The sequence below is a fragment of the Lactuca sativa genome, chromosome 5, assembly GCF_002870075.4.
Source record: "Lactuca sativa cultivar Salinas chromosome 5, Lsat_Salinas_v11, whole genome shotgun sequence".
Taxonomy (NCBI): domain Eukaryota; kingdom Viridiplantae; phylum Streptophyta; class Magnoliopsida; order Asterales; family Asteraceae; genus Lactuca; species Lactuca sativa.
The window spans coordinates 335,190,158-335,213,038 of record NC_056627.2 but is presented as its reverse complement, the minus strand read 5'-3'; the positions used below and the strand labels follow the sequence as shown (position 1 = coordinate 335,213,038).

Below are 22,881 nucleotides of genomic sequence, written 5' to 3'. Positions count from 1 at the left end.
TGTGTGAATAACCATACAAATTAACTTGTTACCCTTAACAATATTACCTAATCGATGTGCCGGTTAACCACACACGCTCCACCGATCTATAATAAAGCCAAGTTACCCTTTGCCACTCTTACTAGTCTATGTTAGTGTGCCGGTTAACCACACACGCTCCACTAACGACTTGGTAAGGTACAAAGTGTAATTTTATGGGCTAGCACCTTTTCACATTTTCCTAAGTAACTAAGATTGGGAATTTATAAGTGTTTAGTTACTTAGTATTTTTCATTATACTTTTAATGAAGGGAGAATTATAGTCCATTCTTACGCGTTCGGCTAACGACCTCCACCAGTCAAGGAAGCGGTGGGTGAGAGTGGACACCTATTAAACTGTCATTTTATAGGCAGTAACCTTATACCCCCCTTATAGACCGGCTTCGTGAATGAGGCCTACTAACGGTAATATTGACTTCCTCTTATACATATCTATATAATTAAAATTATAATAATAGTATAAGGGTTGAATTTTAAACTTTTTAAAATTTCAATGTTCAATTTGGAATTAAAGTATACATGAGGAGTAACTTTTAAAATTCCAAAACTTGAGGGCAAGTTTTGAAACTATTTCAAGACTCTTTAAATCATAACTTATGAGTTTAATAGTTCATTAAAATGAAGACTCTTCATTTTAATGTAACCCCTTTATTCTTTAAAAACACCTTAAAGAAGTGTCTCTTCAACATCCATAACTTGAGGACAAGTTATGGAGTCATTAAACTATTTAATGGAAAAAACTCTTACATTTTATGTAACCTACAAAACTTTTATGAGTTTTTAAGATTCATAAATATGACTTTTCACATGACTTGAAGACAAGTTACAAAAACATATTTTATGAACTTCTTTTAGACTAATATGGATTGAAAACAACTAAAACATAATTTTTTCATTATCAATCTAAACTAACTCATAAATCAAGGAAACATAAAATTCTTGAAAATTCATAACTTGAGGACAAGTTATGAACCCCATACAATTTTCAACAAGATCATGAATTATATCAACAAACAATTTGCACACAATTCCTATGATCATAGTCGCCAATTTTACCAAGAAAGAGATCATTATATAGTGTGTTACAATTAGGGTAAACCCTAATTGTCATGGCTATCCATTTCCATGGATCCATGGGTTCAAATACACCATGAAGCATCCATGGAGCATCCAATGGGTTTTAGCCCAACTTGATAATCCATGGAGCATTAGCCCACTATATAAGTATGGATGATTTAGACAATCAACCCATATATTTAATTAGTCTTCTTTTGATCACATAATTAATTCTAAATTAATTATTGATCAATACTAATTAAATAATCTTATTAATATATTAGAACTTATAATATATTAATAAACCTTAAGTGTTATTTCTCTCATTTTAGTCTATCCAAGTGCATGATGCCATGCAACCCAAATGGACCATGCCGGGTCGGGTCAAGTCTTACCAATTATAGTTATGGACTTAGACATTAATCCAACAGTAACTCCACTGTTAGAGCAGATTCGGGAGGCTCAGCGGGAGGCTAGTAAGGAGGAACAGCGGAAGAGCGAGCGTGTAGTGGGTCAGGTTTCCTCCTTCGATTATGATAGTCGAGGACTTTTGACATTACACCGTAGGGTGTGGGTGCCATATCACGGGGGCGTGCGCCAGATCTTGATGGAGGAGGCGCACAAATCCCGATTCTCTATTCATCCAGGGGCGACGAAGATGTATAGGGATCTTCGTTTAGATTATTGGTGGCCCTGCATGAAGCGGGATGTAGCTTGGTACGTTGAGCGGTGCTTGACCTGCAGGAAGGTCAAGGCCGAACATCAGAGACCGCATGGCAAGATGCAGCCGTTGGACATCCCGTTGTGGAAATGGGAAGATATCACGATGGATTTTATCACAAAGCTTCCCAGGACTGCGCGTGGAGTAGCTTCGATTTGGGTCATCGTGGATCGATTGACCAAGAGCGCCCATTTTATTCCGATTCAGGAAAGCATATCGGCCGAGAAATTGGCCGACATCTATATCAGGGAAATCGTGGCGCGGAACGGGGTGCCAGTATTGATTATCTCGGACAGGGATGTGCGTTTTACTTCCAGGTTTTGGAAGAGATTTCATGACGAGCTAGGCACTCGTTTGCATTTTAGCACCGCCTTTCACCCACAGACAGATGGACAGAGCGAGCAGACCATCCAGACTCTGGAGGATATGTTGCGAGCGTGCATGCTAGACTTCGGTGGCAGTTGGGATACCTATCTTCCCTTGGCTGAGTTTTCGTATAACAACAGCTACCATGCGAGTATTGACCGCCCTCCTTTCGAGATGCTCTAAGGGAGAAAGTGCAGGACCCCGATTTGTTGGGGCGAGGTCAGTCAGCTACTCGGCGAGTATGTATTTGTTTTGATTAAAGGTTCTTTTTGGAAGAGCTACTCGGCGAGTTGTAGCCCTAACTCGCCGAGTAAATGTCGAGATGGGTGCGGGTTTAAGTGATCTACTCGGCGAGTCCACGCCTGGACTCGGCGAGTAGGCCAATCAGGAGGAGACCCGAATCCTTAGGGTTTGCACCCTATTTAAATGTCCTTATAGCCCCATCTCAGCCTCTATCATCCTCAGAGCGTTCCTTGTCGAAACCCTAGCCTCCATTTGTAAGTTTGAGTGATTTGTTGCCTTGTGAAGGACTTTTGGGGCACATTGGAGCTTAGAAGGAGAAAAGAAGAGTTTGAAGAGTGCAAGAGAGGGAGTAGATCCGAAATCTACTTTGGGAAAAGCTTCCATTCAGGTAGTAAAGTCTCTACCTTGATCTTTAGTTCATTAGATCCCATTTTGTCCCAATTTGGTGGTTTTCAAGCCCTAAAACACCAAACTCCATGTGTTGTGCTTAATAATCTGAAAGGACTTTAGATCTAGACTTTATGGACGTGTTAGAAGCATAAAGTTGTTGTGGTTGAAGTGATTGAGGACCCCCATGGAGTGCATGACCTCTTAAAGAGCTTGGAATTGCATTTTGAGCTTATAGGGCCATGCATGCACGTAAAGTTTGCAACTTTACGTGTTAAGCATGCCCTAGGATCATAGATCTGTGGTTTTGAAGAGTTTCATGTCTCAGATTTGGCTCATATGGGAAATGGGTCAAGGGACTCGGCGAGTCCCAAGGTGGATCTCGGCGAGTTCTATAAATATGGCCTTAGACTCGGTGAGTTGGATGAACCACTCGGCGAGTCCTATGAAGATTGCCTGGTACTCGACGAGTTGTTCATGGACTCGGCGAGTTGTTCATAGACTCGGCGAGTTGTTCATGGACTCGGCGAGTCGGATCGCGATCCGGTCCCATCGTCCTGAGTGGTGAGTTAAGGACGATTCAGTGAGTGGGAAGAAGGGGCTTGTAGAGTGGGACCGGGTTAGTGGAGAAGGACTCGGCGAGTCGGTGCCATGACTCGGCGAGTCCAGTCAACTGGAAGTTGACCTTGACTAAGGAGTTGACATGGGTCGAAGGGAGGGTCAGTCATCTGACCTAAGGGTGTGAATGAGAGGATAACCTATGTTTATGATTTATAGCCGGAAGATTTCTGATTCAGCAGTCAGGCGCTTAGCAAGCAGACTTCCGCAGTTACTTTTGAGGTAAGTTACCTTCCAGTAGCGGTGGGTCTACGACCTCAGTGTCGGCCCACCAGTAGGAGTTGTATGTAGATTATTGTCTCTGTGATATTCATCAAGGGATTTCTATTACCTGTGTTATGTTTATGTGCTAGCATGATATGATGCTATGTGCTAGTGACAGTAGGGGGATATAGTCCCCAAGATATCCGGTCGATAGGGCCGAAGGGGCGGTCATACCCAGCCCTGCTAGATAGATTCTGATATTGTGATACCTGTTATGTGGTAGTAGTAGAGGGGAGAAATAGTCCCCAGTATCCGGTCGAGAGGACCGAAGGGTAGGCCAGCACCCAGATATGCTAGGCAGTATCCGGTCGAGAGAACCGAAGGGGAGGCCAGCACCCAGATATGCTAGGCAGTACCCGATCGAGAGGACCGAAGGGGAGGCCAACACCCAGGTATGCTAGGCAACATCCGGTCGAGAGGACCGAAGGGGTAGGTTGGGCACCCAGATATGCCTGACAATATATGTATGTTATGTGGTTATATGGTATGTGGTACAGTGGGGGAACTCACTAAGCTTCGTGCTTACAGTTTCAGTTTTGGTTTCAGGTACCTCTTCTTCGAAGGGGAAGGAGTCGGCGCGGTAGCAGTACATCACACACATGCTTTGCTTTCCGCATCATGAGATCCTCCTAGGAAATTGTACTCTGACACTTTAATGTTTTATAAAAATGTTTCTAGACATGCAGTACCTTTTGTGAAATGATATCACCGTTGAACCTGATATTTCTAATGTTTTGCCGTGTACTTGTTTTAAAAATGAAATTTTGGACTCGTATTTTTGGGATGTTACATATGGTCATAGATGGAACATATTGACACTATTATGAATAGATAAGATTCTATTTGGAATAAGTTGTCATATGGAAAATATGGAAATGTTTCCATATTGGGAGTTGGATATCAAGAATCAATGTCTAGATTAGAAACTTTTATGCAAGAAGGATGTTCAAATGAATGTACTTTGAATATGAGACTTCATGACTACGGAATTGTCTTGTAACAATATCCAATATAGTACTTTGTAATTTCATTGGCAAAGTCTTGGTGACTTTGGTGCTGTGATATTAAGAAAGGACTGTTGCATAAAATGTTAGAATCTAACTTTTTTAGTAGTAGCGAGAATTTTGTATTCTTTCACTAATGGGTTAGGAATTGTGAAATGAGCATCATTGGAAATGTGTTCATTTGATCTATTTCACAAAGTAAAGACCATAGGTAAACATAGTATGCATGCTGAGAGCATAGGACAACTGTTGTTATATTTCAAGTAAGAAGTTGATTACCTGAAACAACAAATAATGATTAATCAATATGGTGATTAAATAAAATGTTTTATTTATACTCAAAAGTTTGGGGCCATATAGGATTAGTATTATTCTTGTGTTTCACTTTGCATGTTTTGACTTCCCGAATAATAAGATTATTCAAACCCTCCACACTCATTCATTCTTAGGAAGTAGGAATGAAAGAAGACTGTCATGAATCTGACTATAGATTGTCTAAAGTGTTTTAGACATAGCAAAAGTTTGCTGCAAGGTTCATGAGTGCTGCTATAAGATTAGAGTATTGGATTAAACCCACGCTCATTTGGATCGCTTCATGGATTTTATCACGAGTGATTGGTGAGACGATAATATCTTATATTCTTGAAACTGAGATGTGTAAGTTGTATCTTGCAAGTCGGTTACACATTGATAATATGTAAACGCACCAGTACATGGTGTTATAAAACGTATTGTTGTGTGTGATTTGGTGAGTGAGTACAAGCGAGCATTGTGTCGAAGTTTATCCGTTCCTTTTACCCAAAGTGGGATAAAAGCGATATATGTGGGCCCTTCGACGATTTAGTGATGACACCTAAGCGCTTGGCCAAGCCGAGACTAAGTTGATGTGTTTAATTGTAGTCTGTTGTTAGTCGTCGTAAATCGGAAATCGGGAAACAACACATAGACTGAGAGAATGATTTCAATCCATGTCTCACGTCTATATGATATCTAGAATGGAGGAATATATGATCCCTTATCTAAAGGACAGGTTGCTGATAAGATCAGAGTTCGACAACGTCTTTGAGAGCTATGATTGCTAATCGGATTGTACTTACATTATAGTTGCTAGACTTATCCAAGTGGGAGACTGTTGGATTAGTGTCTAAGCTCGTAACTATATTTGGTATGTACTTGACCCGGTTATGCTTTGTCCTTTTGGGTTACCTTCACCAAAGCAACTTGATAGGATGATTTATGGAGAAAGAGGATTAATTATGATTTATTAATATATTATATGAATAATATATTAAAGGAGAAATCATATTGTTTAACTAATATTAGTCAAGAATTAATTAAGAATTAGTTTTGTGACTAAAAAACACTAATTAAACTTAGGGGACTGGAATTGTAATTATAAGATAATTGCAATTGGACTATGGATCACCTTGGAACATAGGTTGGACGAATTCTTTGGGAAGCCCATAAAGAAATCGTCCAATGGGTGTTCTAAAGTGAGTCCATAGGCTGCTTAGGGCCTAAGCAGTCATATTAGGGTTTCCTAGTTGAAAACCCTATTAGCCTACCTATATAAGGAACCCCTAAGGCCCAAAAATGTGGCTAACACTTCTAAGAGAACCCTAGACGTTTTTGGTGCCTCCTCCTCCTTCTCATAAGTCATTCTCTTGCTTATGGTGTTTGTAAGCCATTAGAGGAGTGACACTTGTGACTCTAAGCTCCAAAGACAAGAAGATTCAAGCCATTGAAGAAAAGGTAATCATTTAGATTTGTATTCTTATGTCTGTTTCGAAATATATCACTAGATCTAGGGTTTGTAAGTCTTGGATGAATTGCATATATAATAGAGAAACTTAGATCCAAGCTTTAGGGTTTGCATGAGCACATAGGATGTTCTTATGGCCAAAACCCATCAAATAGAAGGCCTTAATGATCCATAAAGTTGCTAACTTTATGGATCGCATGCATGCTACCCAACCTAACCATAAGAAAAGTGAATAAAACTTGGATCTAGAATGCTTAAATGAGAAAAGTAAGATCTTTAGGACTTACAAAGGTCCAGAAACAAAAGAAGGTGGTAAGGAGGAGACTTTCTTGCCAATATAATACACCAAAGGAGCCTTCTTCTTCAGCAATGAGCTAAAAACCACCAAAAGTGGTCTTTAAGGTCACAAAGGAACTAACTTCAATTTGGGCAAGAGGGAGGTGATGGAGGTTGAGTGTGTTCAAATCCTAGTCCCTCACTTCCTATAAATAGGGGTCAGAACACTGAATTAGGGTTAACTCGTCGTCATGTCGTGACCACCTATGGGTCACATCGTGACCCGCAAGGATGGACAAACATTTTTGCATCGATGGGCACGTCGTGAGACTCCTTTCCTCACGTTGTGACCACCTATAATTTGAGGTTTTACATCTTTAATTGAATCAAAAACATAAAAGATTGAATACATAAATCAGGTGTTATATACATAGAAATTTGTAAAAAGGATTCTTACAAATGTTACTAACTATCACAAGTAAAGTACCTTTACGTGCTCAAACGACTAGAGCCTCAATTGGAAACACATGGTTTTAATCAAGACTTTATTGCATGTACAAGAAGTTGTTCCTTATGAACCTCCATCCCTAAATGAGCCTCAATTTGAAACACAAGACTTGATCAAGATTTTACTGCATTTGTACAAAATGAGGCCAATCAAAGTGAGGACATTGGAGGGCATGGTGAGTAGTTTGACTGATAATGACAATAATAATTCCATAGTAGACGCAGATAACATCTTTGAGGAACCTAAAATAGATATGAAAGAGTTTTTCTTACACATTGACAAAAATATGGAATGTCTGAATGATAATGGAGGGCTAAGTGTGAATGCAGAAGAAAGTATGGAAGATGAAGAAATTAAGATGCTTACATTGACATACTGATATCTGAGTTGTCATCTAATGAGGGGGGATAAAACTAGAAGAAAGTCAATTAGAGAAATACTGAAGGCACATAAAAGTAGTAAAGCACGTGTTAGTGATCCATTTTACATGTATTAGACTTTTGGTTCATCCGAAGAGTTGGAAAATAAAATAAAACATGATGTCGACACTAGAAGAGAGATCGAGATAAATTAAATGAAAAATAGAGTAAGAGTATACCATGTAAGCATGCACTTGTTGCAATATGGGATATGAGGAAAAACAATAAAGATGTGGGGTTGCCTGAATCATTGGTTCATCCCACTTATTGGTTAAAAACATGGAAGGAATTGTATTCCTTCAAGATTGATCCTATCAATTGAAGAAGAATGTGGGAAAATATTCTTGCCCAAAGACATTGATTTGTCCTAAACATCATGTCCCTATCGGAAGACCAAAAAAGAAACGAAAGAAGACTGATGTTGAATTAGAAGATATGGAGGGGAAATAGGGCTTTAAGGAAAAACAATTCCGTGACATGTTCAAAATACAAAAAATGATGATAATACTGCAAGAAGTTGCAAAGGTCAGATTGCTAGGGGAAGTACAAGTGATGGTGGACCAAGCAAGAAAGGGAAGGCAGATGGTGTTGGAACTTGTATCTTTTTTTGCTTAATGTCCAATCCCCATGTTACCAATTACTTCAAGTACTTTGTAGCTTTTAGAACTTGTATCTTTTGTTAGGGCATAATTATATGATACTTGGATATGATGGTTGTTTCTAAAGTTGTATCTTTTGTTGTGCTTAATGTTTCTTTTTGGTATTTGAATTCATACCAGTTGATGTAATTACCTGGATATGATTGTTACCACTTGTGAATAATTATCAATTGTGTATAATTTCTTGCAATTACCTTTTAAGGCAATTAACCCTTTTTGGTATTTAAATTCATTACAGGTGCATAATTTCTTGTACAATATAGGTACAACCAATTCTATAAGAACTTAATAAACATGTAAGTCTTACCAGTTATGTTAAGCACTTAATACATCAAGATAACTGATGATTTTTGTATAATTGTCAATTCCCACTCAATAAACATCAACATAATTGTCAATTCCTACAAAATAAACATCAACATAAATCTGGGTTTTTCCAATTGATTATTTATGAAAGATGAGTACATTGACTAAACACAATTACAACTTGTGAATTGGAATCGCCACAAAAAAAAAAGCCCAACTGAAGAGTAGTAACATCCTCAACTTCATATTCTGATCTTCAAGGTTTTGTACAAGAGAAAGGTCAGGTCTTGCATGATCATGATCAGACTTATCTTCGTCAACCCAACCAACAAAACCACAAGTTGTTCCTTTTAATTTTCAGAAACTGGTCTTCGTTGAGGATTTTTCAAATTAAGGGGTTGAGTTAAAAAAATTACCTTGTTAGTACAAGCATAGATTCGTCATTTGGGGTTCTTCTTGGACGTTGATGTTCGTATTACAGTTGGTTTACCACAGCTACAGTTTGGTGCCATTACATTTTCTTATCGTTGGTGCAGAGAAGAAAAAAAGAGTTGGATAAGAGATGAAGTGAAACTGATTAGACGAAAGATAAACACACCTCTAAATACAAACGTTCAAAAAGGGTTTTCAAAGATAAGGACGAACATACCCTTATCTTGCTAGGCACATGATATATTTAACGGACATGAGTGGCGGAAAAAGTCATCATGACAAGGCGGGTAATAAAATGAAACATTGAGGATGGTCTGACTGCAAAAAAAAGTTAGGGACTAAACATACAATTTTACCTAAACCATAGGTACCATTTCAATAATTCACTCATGTATAGGCGTGTTTGGCAAAACTAGCTGGTAACGGGTAGTTTGTAGCGTGTAGCAGGTAGCTTGTAGTGTTTTGTTAAACGCTACATGAAGTATCATTTGGATTTTGAGTGTTTTGTTTAAACTAAACGCTAGAAGCTTGTAATATCAAACGAGACTTTCTGTTCAAAACGGAACGTTTTGTCAAACGCTAGAAGCTAGAAGCTCCCAAACGTTCCGTGTCGAACACGTACAATTTAGCTATTAGAATTTTTATATTGCAAAATTATTTTTTACAGAATACATATATCCATATTTTTACCATCATAATTCTCCAATACACCTGGAAGTATGGTACACTGAACAAAACTATCGAGATTTTCTTGCATACGGTGTTATTGCCATCAACGTCTTTATATTAATACAATATTTTTTTTCTTTCTGCCTTTATCTCTGGTAAATTTGACATTATCCGGAAGCTGCCAAGTTTTCTATCGATAAATACCCCTTTACAGGCTTACACCATTTCACCCCGTAACCTTCTTCATTACCTGTCTTAATCTTTCACAAAACCCCTACGCGCCTCCTAAATATTCAATTCACGTCTTTCGAAAAAAGATCTGATATAGACTTCATTGGAATGATATGGAGATTTGTTGCAAATTTATTAGAGCTTTGTTATGTTACTTACCAATTATTTTCACCACTCTCGGAGGAGCCATGGCCTCCCATAAGGTTTATCCAGGTTATCCTTCTAATAGTACTGTGAAAGTCAAGCAGGTTTATAGAACTTCCTACCATTTTCAACCCAAGAAACATTGGATCAATGGTAGTACTCCATCCTCTTCTTGTAATATGCATTTATTCTGAGAGGGTTCTGATACTTTTGTGTATTGCTTTTCTTCTGGAAAAGAAAGAGATGGCATGCGCATATATATAGGCTAACCTTAAAGAATCCGGCATGATCGATTTGGTAGTCTTCGTTCATTTATTAAAAAAAAAAAAAAACAGTTGAAGACTACCAACAACATTGCGTTGATTATATGTTTTCATATATATTAATTAATGATTTCACCAGTAATCCCTATTTATTTGTTCATTTGAGCTAATATTTTTCCTTTTGCGACGTCTTTGCATGATGTGGTGCTCAAATTCTACAAACGCTCGTAGATCCAAATGGTGAGTCGATCTTTTGAACAATTACATATATAAATCATAGAACACGATCCAATTACATAACGCATACGTTATTATAAGTTACAACCATAAATGACAAATGACAAAGTCGTTTATATATAGTTTTCATGTATAAGTCATATATTATATCCAACCATAAATGACAAATGCCAAATGGTTTATATATCGTTTTCATGTTATCTAACAGCACCAATGTATTACAAAGGATACTACCATTTCTTCTGTCAATACAATCCCAAAGGTGCAGTGTGGGGAAACATTGTATGGGCTCACTCTGTATCAACTGACATGATCAACTGGAAATGGTTAAAACCAGCACTTACACCATCAAAATGGTTTGATAAATACGGGTGTTGGTCCGGATCCGCTACAATCCTCCCAGGTGATAAACCAGTCATTTTGTATACCGGAGTGATAAAGGAAAACCCGGAACCAGGTTATCAAGTTCAAAACTACGCAATACCTACCAATTATTCCGATCCATATCTCCAAAACTGGGTCAAACCCAACATCAACAACCCGATCCTCAATCCCACTCAAGAGAACGTTTCGTCTTTCCGTGACCCTTCAACTGCTTGGTTCATCAATGGTTACTGGAAAATGTTGGTTGGCAGCAGACACAACGATCGAGGCATTGCGTATATGTACAAAAGCAAAGATTTTGTTAAGTGGACGAGGGCCAAACACCCGTTTCACGACAAACCGGGTACGGGTATGTGGGAATGTCCAGATTTTTACCCGTTATCATCTCCTGGTGTTAGAAACGGGTTGGAGACTTACACATTGGGCAAAGATCATACTAAATATGTTTTTAAGGTGAGCCTTGATGAAACAAGGTATGATTATTATACGATCGGAGAGTATGACGTGGTGAACGAACGCTATCATCCAGATAACATTACTGTTGATGGTTGGGCTGGGTTAAGATATGATTATGGAAACTTGTATGCGTCCAAAACTTTCTTCGACCCTGTCAAGAAACGAAGAATTTTGTGGGGTTGGTGTAATGAGTCGAGCACAACAGAAGAAGATATTGCAAAGGGATGGGCAGGAATTGAGGTATCAACTATATATATGGCTTCTTTCTTATCATATCTATTTTGATTTTGGTTTCTAATTATGTAGTTGATTCCACGTATGGTGTGGTTGGACCCTAGTGGAAAACAATTGCTACAATGGCCAATACATGAGCTAGAAACCCTAAGAGGTCAGAAGAAGAATATAAGGAATGTGAAGCTAAACAAAGGAGATTCCATGGAAATAAAAGGAATTACTGCTGCTCAGGTTTGTAAACATCGAGGTAATAATAATATATGCATGTAACAACGTTAACGATATAATACCGATATGATACAGGTCGATGTGGATGTTAGTTTTACTTTTTCAAGCCTGAGTAAAGCTGAGGCGTACGATAGAAACTGGGACAAATTTCCAAGAGAAGATATCGCTAAAGACATATGTGGAATCAAGGATGCAACCGCACAAGGTGGACTTGGACCTTTTGGGATTCTAGCACTTGCTTCCAAGAATCTTGAAGAATACACTCCGGTCTTCTTTAGGGTTTTCAAGACCCATGTCAAGACATATAAAGTCCTCATGTGCTCAGATGCTACTCTGTAAGTCAAATCATATCTATCTTATTTAAACACAATGTTCATTTAACCCCTATGTGACTAAAGAGTGTAAGATGAGTTGAAGCTTTATTAATTAACATTGTTGGTTTTCTTCATCACTTTCTGATGAATACAGTTCCTCGAGGAACATGAATGAATATAAGCCATCATTTGGAGGGTTTGTGGACGTGGATTTAGCCGACAAGAGGCTTTCACTTAGGAGCTTGATCGATCATTCGGTTGTGGAAAGCTTTGGAGAGGGTGGAAAGACTGTAATCACATCTAGGGTTTATCCGAAACTAGCAGTGGCGGGTGATGCACATTTACATGTGTTTAACAATGGTACTGAGACCATAGTGGTTGAGAAACTACATGCATGGTCCATGAAAAGAGCTCTCATGAACTGATATAATTTTCATATCATTAAATCATAGAGGGTAGAAATAAATTAAAATTACAATTTTATGATCTTTTTTTTTTTTAATAGAGTAATGGAATCTTGATGAAATTATCCATGGATCAGAAATTTCGAATAAAATCTATGGAACTTGGTCATGATTGATTGAACGATATGTATATGTAGGAAATGCGCTTCCTAGTTCAAAATATCTTGTTTGCTTTTGAAGTTTGAACAATTGAAAGTTGTTTAAAAACGTGAAGTTTAAACCCGACTCGAGCTGTCCATTCTTGAAGACGTGGCCAGTTAAAAATCGTTCCTGCTCTTTCCCTTCATCATTAGAGCATCCATAACGGGGGAGTACAATAAAAGTTGAATGAATTATATTTCAATATAACATGGAAAAGAGAGATATCGAGTTCAATGTTCATTGAACGGTTGAATGGATTTCTAATACAAATTTATTGATTTTTTAAGAATTGATTTGAAAATATAAATTTTCTCTTGGCAACCTATTCAACTCTCCATGATTTGAATGGAGTGTGATGCTCTTATAGGTGTACTCCACTAGGTTTTATGTGAGCTTCACATCATCACTACATCCCTATTATAGAGAGTATATTTTTGGGGTTGGATAAAAAGGTATCCAATTTTATACATCATAATTAAATTTTAAAATATTTTTATTAAATGAAATTGTATTTTTTTTTGGAAAAACTTATTATTAGTTAATTATATCTTAACTTTTTATAAATAGATCAATCGGATGCCTGAGGAATAACTTATTTGCATCACACATGTTTTTATATACACAACCAAGTCAATGCTAAAACACCATTTCCTAGAGGGAGTTATTCTATGGTGACATGGACAGCTATATGCTAGTTTATAATAATAATAATAATAAACCTCTCTCTCTTTCTCTCTCCAAGTTACTAGCAAGTCAGTCGTGAACACCATTTCCTGTTATTGGTGGAGTGGTGCTGGTGATGATATGACCATCTTTGATGCTTCCTGTTAGACCGGACGGAATCGGTGCGGGAACCGAGGGGAAGACTTGCCGCATTCTCACTCCACAAGTGATTGGTTGTAGAATTTTTTTTATGATTCTAACGGTTATATATATATATATATATATAATTTTTTTTTCTATTCCCCCACTATAAATACCACAACATCCAACATTTTTTTAACCCATACATTCTTACTCTCTCCAAAAATATTAATCAGAATGTCATCATCTTCATCATCCGACTCGACGGTTCTAACGGCTATGTTTATCGGTTCCGTCATAGCGAAAACGGTTGGATACTTTTAAAACCGACAAGGCGAAACATCACGTGCACGATTAAACTAAGAAACCTGCCGTTGCGTAGAAATCGTGAAGTCGGGCACGATCGTCTTATAGAAGACTACTTTGCAGATGACGTCATCTATGCTGTAAAGCCGGACACAATCATCTTATAGAAGACTAACTTGGATTCAACTAAAAAGTCAATTGCAATAATACCTTCTTAAGCCAAGAGCTAAAGAACTTCCATTAACATGCTTGAGTTTTGAAAATCCTTAACGTTATAGGTATCAAGAATTAGCTTAAAATTAGTCTCGTTGAATCGGTTTCAGCAGTAGCATGCTTGAGTTTTGAAAATCATTTCAGCAGTAGCATTTGAATCGGTTTTTAGTCTCGTTGGAAGAATTTTGAAATAAATATCAAAGTTTCAGGACGCCTGAAATGGTTGAACTTGAAGCTTTAATTTACATTAGGAATCGGTTGTTTGGAGAAAAATGTAATATTTTATAATTTATTGTTTACTTATATTAACTAATATATTGTATTGATTATTCATTTTTTTTGTTCCTTATCCAGGTAATGCATGTTATTTTTGAAAAACCAACTCAACTGAAAGCATCATGGATATGAACTTTGCCTAAGATAAAACCAAAGCAACGAATTCTAATAAACGTTAAGTTGACGTTTATTGAGTTTTTTTTTAACACCGGTTTTAGATTTTTGCTTATAAATCTTTTAAGAAGTCATAAATTTAAATTTGCATATTGTTTATACTAATCTCATTATGAAAAAGAAAGCATCGATAGAAAGTATGTTGGAGAAACTAACAAAGGAATTTGTTTTTGGGAGAAGAAATTGAAATTCTGGTTATGTCTTTTGCATTAACGTTTTGAATTTTTATTCGTATGTAATTGGATTTGGTTTTTTGTGTTTGCATGAATGTTTTTAACTTTTTATTTGAATAAATTTATCACTTTATCAAATTTTTATTGGAATTTGGATGTACTTAATAGTTTATTTTTTTAGATATTTCCCTAATTAAACAAGTGTGACCCACGAATCCAATTATAACCAACGAACACGAATCTAACCCACAAAGCTGAATCTGACCCGTGAACACGTATAATTGAAATATTTATATGGGTGTTAGTCGGATTGAGTTTTTATGATCCACCAACCTGAACACGATTGACAACCCTTTGTGTGTGAGTGAGTGATGTTTTCCTTAAAATTCTCTTTATCATCACCTCATAACTCCCCCACCCACTCATAACTCTCTAAAAACGCTCGTGACCACCACCTAGTATCTCCTCTCCGCCTTCATCCAATAAATTTCCATTAACCTGTTTTATCTCTTTTTTTGAACTTTTTAGTTTAATATATAGAAATATAACTGAGGATTATTAAATGTTTGTTAGAATAAAATAATTTGGTCTTTGCAATCGTACGAAAGATCTTGTATTGATGAGCGAAGTGATGTTGTAGCCCTCTAGCTAGGATTTTTTTTTTTTTTTTAATTTCTAGCTTCTTTTAGATTTTTTGCTTAATTAATCATATACTAATTCGCTTGCTGTTGAAAAAAGATGATGGGATCTTTAAGTGTGTTTGTTTGGGGGTTGGCAGTGTTGGTATGTTTATCCCCAATGTTGAATTACTTCAAAGGAGGTGTCTTGGCCTTCCACAAGGTTTCCAAACATTTACAACACATTAGCGCTTTTGACATCAAACAAGTTCATAGAACTGGCTACCACTTTCAACCCAAGAAGCATTGGATCAATGGTATATATACCATGGACATGGTGATCATCTTAATTTACTCAATGCACATGTTATCTAATGCTTATTGTAGATCAAAACACACGTTTGCACATACATGCATTCATACGTGTGCTTCCTTTTCTTCTTCAATGTTGCATGTTTTTACAAAATTTAGTATAAGTTCATAAATTAAATAATTTTCATACATAAAAAATCTACAATCAATTTTATAATTTTGAATAAGCTCATAGAAATTCCGATTGTACCAACAAAGAAAATAGGAATATTTTTTTTTATCGGTATCAGTTGTTGATCTCTCTATTTGTTATGGGTTCATTTTGTATGAACCAGCACTAGGCTTTTAATTACCCTTTCGTAAAATGCAAATGGGAGTTCTTTTTTCTATCATAACAAACTGATATGATTTCTACTTAATTTTGTTTTGCATGATTTGATGCTGAAATTGGTCAAACAATTGGAAGATCCTAATGGTAAGTCATACCCTTAAGTTTTCATTTACAAAAAGTACAAAAAATAGGAGATATCGCTTACATTTGATTTGCAATTTGGCCATATATATATTTATTACCAGCACCAATGTTTTTCAAGGGATTCTACCATTTATTTTACCAATCCAATCCAAAAGGTTCTGTGTGGGGTAACATTGCATGGGCCCATTCGATATCGGAAGACCTAATCAATTGGACCCCACTAGGACCAGCAATCGAGCCATCAAAGCCATTCGATCAGTTCGGTTGCTGGTCTGGATCTGCCACCGTGCTTCCCGGTGACAAACCGATCATTTTATACACCGGACTAATCTCCGAGCAGCCTGAACCCGGTTATCAAGTCCAAAACTATGCAATACCTAAAAACCGTTCGGATCCATACCTAACAGAATGGATCAAACCTAGCAACAATCCCATCATAAAGCCAACCCTAGAGAATGCATCTGCCTTCCGTGATCCAACGACAGCTTGGATGTTCAATGGACAATGGGAAATGACGATAGGTAGTAAGCAGGGTATGGTAGGTGTGTCGTATTTATATCGAAGCACGGATTTCATTAAGTGGACTAAGGTCGATCACCCATTGCATCAGAAAGAGAATACGGGTATGTGGGAATGTGTGGATTTCTACCCCGTATCCACTAAGGGAGAGAAAGGGTTGGACACTAGGGTAATTGATGGTGATCATATCAAACATGTTTTTAAGGTTAGCCTTGAGATCACTAAATTTGATTACTACACGATCGGAAAATATGATGCATCACAAGACATATACATCCCGGATGAAGGAATGATGGATGGTTGGGCTGGTTTAAGATACGATTGGGGGAATTTTTATGCTTCTAAGTCGTTTTTTGATCCTTCGAAGAATCGTAGGGTTATCTGGGGTTGGGCTAACGAGTCCAGTACTGAAGATGAAAATGTCAAGAAAGGATGGGCTGGAATCCAGGTTTGTAGTTTCTTTCTTACATATGTAAAGCCTTTTAATATATCTACCCTTTGCATTTGATAGTTTCGATTGAGGCTTCAAATCAAGATTTGGCGATGGTGTAGTTGATACCAAGAACTGTTTGGTTAGACCCCTCTGGAAAGCAGTTGTTAAATTGGCCTGTTGCTGAATTGGAGACCTTAAGAGATAAGAATGTGAAGCTAAGCAATACGAAACTCAAACAGGGAGATAAAGTTGAAGTTAAAGGAATTACTGCTGCCCAGGTTCTCATATTTTTTGTTGTATGAATATAATTATGATTATGATTATGATTATAATATATGAGAATACAGGCAGACGTGAATGTGGTTTTTAGTTTCCCTGGTTTGGGTAAAGCAGAGGCGTATGATACTAAGTGGGATGAAATATACCCACCGGAAACTCTTGCGAAAAACATATGTCAAGTCATGGGTACAACCAAACAAGGTGGGCTAGGGCCATTTGGTCTTTTAACATTAACCTCGAAGGATTTCCAAGAATACACACCGATTTTCTTTAGGGTTTTCAACACTTCTGACACCAAGCATAAAGTTCTCATGTGTTCTGATGCTATGCCGTAATCTCTTATTACTTTTTTTTTTAATTCTCTATGTGTGATTACGTTGATCCACAATGTCGTGACTAATGTTGATTACTTTTGCTTTTTGGAAAATGTAAAAGGTCAACATTGAACAATCAAGAGTACAAGCCATCGTTTGGAGGGTTTGTGGATGTGGATTTAGCCGACAACAAGATCTCACTTAGAAGCTTGATTGATCACTCGGTTGTGGAAAGCTTTGCAGCTGGGGGTAAAACGGTCATAACATCTAGGATTTATCCGACACTGGCAATTAACGAGAATGCACATTTGCATGTATTCAACAATGGAACGGAGATTGTCACTATTGAGAGACTCGATGCTTGGTCCATGAAGAATCCTAAAATGAACTAACTAAAGTAGTTGTTTTGATAACGGATTAGAGGAAGCTAAAATAGAAGTTGTTAATTAGGCTTTTATTGTGATATGTATTAGAGTTTTCGTAAATAATAAAAGACTAGAAGTTCATATATTCATGACATTACAATAGTGGCTCATCATAATAATAATAATCGGAATAAATAAATAACTGGCGACTTAATTTAACCAGTGATTCGTCATAACTCAACTCCCCACCCTCGTAACTCCATTAATAACTTCCCTCATATATAACTCCTCTCCCTCCTTCACACTATAAATTGCCATTAATCTATTCTACCTTTTCAACTTAATATATACAGATATCTTTAAGAATCGTTAAATATTAGAAAAAAATAATGGGGTCTTTCAATGTGTTTGTCTGGGGTTTGGTAGCGTTGGTATGTTTCTCACATACGTTGAATAACTTCGAAGGAGGAGTGATGGGGTTCCACAAGATTTTTAAAGATTTACAAAACATTAGCGCCACTGAAATCCAGGAAGCTCACAGAACTGGCTACCATTTTCAACCTAAGCAAAATTGGATCAATGGTAAAGTCAAATCATGGCGTTTTAGTTTTTTACAAGAAACAATAGAAATTGTAATTTTCTCTAATATCGTTTACTAAATATTTTTATTTTACCTTTTCAATGCATGACTTGCCGCCGAAATTGGTCAAACGATTAAAAGATCCCAATGGTAATTTAAACTTTTACACACTTCACTTTCATCTACAATTACAAAAAATGATAATATTTAATTTAACTTGCGTTTTGCAATTTGGTGATATTTATTATTTTCAGCACCAATGTTTTACAAGGGAATATATCATTTATTCTACCAATACAACCCTAAAGGTTCTGTATGGGGTAACATAGTGTGGGCCCACTCAGTATCTGAAGACCTAATCAACTGGACCCCACTAGAACCCGCAATCGAACCATCGAAGCCTTTTGATCAATTCGGTTGTTGGTCTGGGTCTGCCACCGTCCTTCCCGGTGACAAACCGGTCATTTTATACACCGGAATAACCGCCGAGCAGCCCGAACCCGGTTATCAAGTCCAAAACTATGCAATACCCGAAGACTCTTCGGATCCATACCTAAGAAAATGGATCAAACCCGATGATAATCCAATCATAAAACCAACTCAAGAGAATGCCTCAGCATTTCGTGACCCCACAACCGCTTGGATGCTCAATGGTCAATGGGAAATAACTGTAGGTAGTAAGCGGGATATGGTAGGTGTATCATATTTATACAGAAGCCCGGATTTTATAAACTGGACCCTTGTTGATCACCCTTTGCACGAGACAGAAAATGTCGGTATGTTTGAATGTCCTGATTTCTACCCGGTATCGATTACGGGAGAGAGCGGGTTGGATACTACAGTAATCGAAGGTGAAATCAAACATGTTTTTAAGGTTAGCCTTGATATGACTAGGTATGATTACTACACGATTGGAAAATACGATATTGAACAAGATATATACATCCCGGATGAAGGAATGATTGATAGTTGGGCTGGTTTAAGATACGATTGGGGGAATTTTTATGCTTCTAAGTCATTTTTTGACCCTCCGAAGAACCGTAGGGTTATTTGGGGTTGGGCTAATGAGTCTAGTACTATAAATGAATATGTCAAGAAAGGATGGGCTGGAATCCAGGTTATTTCGTAATTTCTTACATTTGTAAAACCGTAACTACTTTTGGTTTTATACTATATATAGTTTTGATTGCTTTTTTGGCGATGGTGTAGTGTATTCCACGAATCGTTTGGTTAGATCCATCTGGAAAGCAATTGCTATTATGGCCGGTTGCTGAATTGGAAACTCTAAGAGATGTGAATGTGCAACTAAGCAACGTGGAGCTCAATCAGGGCGATAAAGTTGAAGTTGAAGGAATCACCGCTGCCCAGGTTCGAAATTCAATTCTTGCAACATACATACAATATAGACAATCTACTTTAAATAGAAACATAACATGTAGTAGGGGAAGTGCGGGCCCCACTTGGACTCTGGATTTGCCACTGATTATGATTATGATTATAAATACAGGCGGATGTGGATGTGGTTTTTACGTTCCCAAGTTTGGATAAAGCAGAGGCGTATGATAATGCATGGGACGAAACATACCCACCGGAAACTCTTGCGGAAAATATATGTGAAGTCATGGGTACAACCAAACAAGGTGGGCTAGGGCCGTTTGGTCTTTTAACATTGACATCAAATGGTTCCGAAGAATACACACCCGTGTTTTTTAGGGTTTTCAACACTCCTAACACCAACCGTAGAGTTCTCATGTGCTCCGATGCTATGCCGTAATCTCTCTCTAACTTTACTTCTTTTTCTCTTCTATTACACGTTTTTAAAAAACTGACATTTGTTTCTTTTTACTTTTTGGAAAACTTAAAGGTCAACATTGAACGAACAAGAGTATAGACCATCTTTTGGGGGGTTTGTGGATTTAGATTTAGCTGACAACAAGATCTCGCTTAGGAGTTTGATTGATCATTCGGTTGTGGAAAGCTTTGCTGCAGGGGGTAAAACGGTCATAACATCTAGGGTTTATCCGACATTGGCAATTAACGAGAATGCACATTTGCATGTATTTAACAATGGAACAGAGATTGTCACCATTGAGAGACTCGATGCTTGGTCCATGAAGAATCCTATGATGAACTAAGCTAGTTGTTTCTATGGGGAATTAAAAGAAGCTAGAATAGGAGAGGTTCTTTTACAAGTTTTGGTAATCAATAAAATTTAATAGTGATGTATATTCACCGCATTACAAGAGAAATAATACGATTGGATTTATTTGTTATCTGTTTGATTGACTGGATTCTATCAAGTGATTTAAATATGATCTACGAGCATCTAAAGCAAAATGTTAAAAAAGAAACAAATGAGCATCGAAAGCAAATAATAATAGCTGAAGATTGTAGCTTTATTCAACGGTGGTTTTAATCCAAACTACAACTTAAACCATCTATTTTTAGTTTTTTTGAACAACATCCCTCTTTCCACAAAGAAAAACATCCAGGATATAAATAACTTATCCAAGGCATCAAACATTTCACAACAGAATTCTAGTAAGAACATAGGATAAAATTACCAAAACTTCTAACTACAGTCTACAGAAGAAAGAACAATGGTAAACACCCAAAAAAAAAAAAAATTAAATTAAATTCTTACCTCGTAATCATAGTTCCAGCCCCTTCATCCGTGAGAACCTCCAACAGCAAAGAGTGTTCCAGTCGCCCATCAATAATACTTGCTGTTTTAACACCTTGAGCCAGTGACTTTATACAGCAATTCACTTTTGGGATCATACCACCAGCAATCTTCCCATCCTCCATCATCTTCTTCACTCCTCTCACATCTATTTCCTTCACTAAACTCTCAGGATCATCTTTATTTTCAAGAATCCCAGCTACATCAGTCAACAAAAGCAACTTCTCGGCCCCCAAAGCTGCTGCCAGCTCCCCTGCCGCCGTATCAGCATTTATATTATAAGACTGGCCAGTCCCATCTGCAGCCACTGAAGCAATCACCGGAATGAGGTTGTCATTAATCAAGGGACGTAGCACTGAAGTGTCGACGCTGGAAATTTCTCCAACGAAACCTAACTGAGCAGCATTCGGAGAAGGACTAGCAGTGAAAATCCTCCCATCTGTTCCGCACAATCCAACAGCTGTCGCACCGGCTTTGTTAATCAAAGCAACCAAATTCTTATTAACCTTTCCAACCAAAACCATCGACACAATCTCCATAGTCGATTCGTCTGTCACACGTAGACCGTTGAGGAAATTAGGCTTAATGCCCAATCGATTGAGCCATTGATTGATTTCAGGTCCTCCGCCATGGACAAACACGATACGGAGTCCGATGCAGGAGAGGAGGACGAGGTCAGTGATCACGGATCTCTGAAGCGCTTCGGATTTCATCGCAGCCCCTCCATACTTCACCACCACAGTCTTCCCACGGAACTTCTGGATGAACGGCAGGGCTTCGGAGAGGATTTTTACGCGGGCATTGGCAGGGGTTGTTGATAGGGATTCTGTGAGGACAGATTGAGAGGATGATTTGAGGCATGAAGTGGACAGAATTGAGGGTTTTTGCGAGGTTTTGATGCTAGGGTTCGGGAATGCTAGGGTTTGAGTGATTGAGGGACGGGGAATAATTTTAGCTGCCAGCATTTTTTTTCCGCGTCACTCGCAATGTTGTGACCAAGAGCTTTTGGGTTCTTCCTTTTAGTACATTGACTTAATATTTGGCAATTTTTTGTTTACATACAAAAAAGAATCTTTTAATAATTTATATTCACCATATAAGATTTCATTACGATTTTGTTCCTTGTTCTATTTAAAATTCTTGTTTTGAGCCGTGTATGATTTTTTACATTTTTGACAAAAAGAATGTTTTTATTTTATGTTTTCATAAAGCTTGTGATTTTAAATACTATATGTGGATGTAGAATATATGTACAACTTTAGAAAGAAGTATGAAGAAACCATATATATTTGGGTAAATGAAAGTATATTGTCATAATGGGTAATATGTATCTTAAGGGGTGACAAGTTAGGAGAACTAGGTACATGGAAACCAAACATCCAAACAAGAAGATAATTCATCAATGGTTATGTTTATAAAATTTATAATAAGTAAATTTGAATATATTGTGCAGATGTAAATATCAAAAAAAAAGTCATAAGAAAATAATAGGTTATCGATGGAGTGAATAATGTAGAAATAATTATATCATCT

At 37.3% G+C, this 22,881-nt stretch overlaps 4 protein-coding genes across 7 annotated transcripts; 3 read left to right on the top strand and 1 right to left on the bottom strand.

The window, feature by feature from the left end:
- The first annotated feature begins 10,076 nt into the window (after window positions 1-10,076).
- On the top strand, window positions 10,077-12,645 carry LOC111921015 (beta-fructofuranosidase, insoluble isoenzyme 1). 4 transcript variants are annotated; one of them, XM_042895472.1, is made up of 6 exons: window positions 10,077-10,257; window positions 10,599-10,607; window positions 10,813-11,684; window positions 11,751-11,909; window positions 11,982-12,241; window positions 12,375-12,645. In XM_042895472.1, the coding sequence occupies exons 1-6, from the start codon at window positions 10,149-10,151 to the stop codon at window positions 12,643-12,645; spliced, it is 1,680 nt and encodes a 559-aa protein (XP_042751406.1). In that variant the 5' UTR covers window positions 10,077-10,148. The 4 variants fall into 4 exon arrangements, with proteins under 4 accessions (XP_042751406.1, XP_042751407.1, XP_023772351.3 ...); XM_042895474.1 differs by having other exon boundaries at window positions 10,215-10,257; window positions 11,982-12,240; window positions 12,350-12,645; XM_042895473.1 differs by lacking the exon at window positions 10,599-10,607 and having other exon boundaries at window positions 10,149-10,260.
- Window positions 12,646-16,281: 3,636 nt separating this feature from the next.
- LOC111921013 (beta-fructofuranosidase, insoluble isoenzyme 1) lies at window positions 16,282-18,112 on the top strand. Its single transcript, XM_023916581.3, has 4 exons — window positions 16,282-17,142; window positions 17,247-17,405; window positions 17,475-17,737; window positions 17,842-18,112. Exons 1-4 carry the CDS (start codon window positions 16,282-16,284, stop codon window positions 18,110-18,112), a joined length of 1,554 nt encoding a protein of 517 aa, XP_023772349.2.
- An 812-nt stretch (window positions 18,113-18,924) lies between these two features.
- Window positions 18,925-20,800, top strand: LOC111921064 (beta-fructofuranosidase, insoluble isoenzyme 1). Its single transcript, XM_042895475.1, has 4 exons — window positions 18,925-19,782; window positions 19,875-20,033; window positions 20,173-20,435; window positions 20,530-20,800. The coding sequence occupies exons 1-4, from the start codon at window positions 18,925-18,927 to the stop codon at window positions 20,798-20,800; spliced, it is 1,551 nt and encodes a 516-aa protein (XP_042751409.1).
- A 243-nt stretch (window positions 20,801-21,043) lies between these two features.
- LOC111921016 (acetylglutamate kinase, chloroplastic) lies at window positions 21,044-22,361 on the bottom strand. Its single transcript, XM_023916584.3, has one exon. It carries the CDS (start codon window positions 22,311-22,313, stop codon window positions 21,306-21,308), a length of 1,008 nt encoding a protein of 335 aa, XP_023772352.1. The 5' UTR covers window positions 22,314-22,361; the 3' UTR covers window positions 21,044-21,305.
- Between the last annotated feature and the right edge of the window lie 520 nt (window positions 22,362-22,881).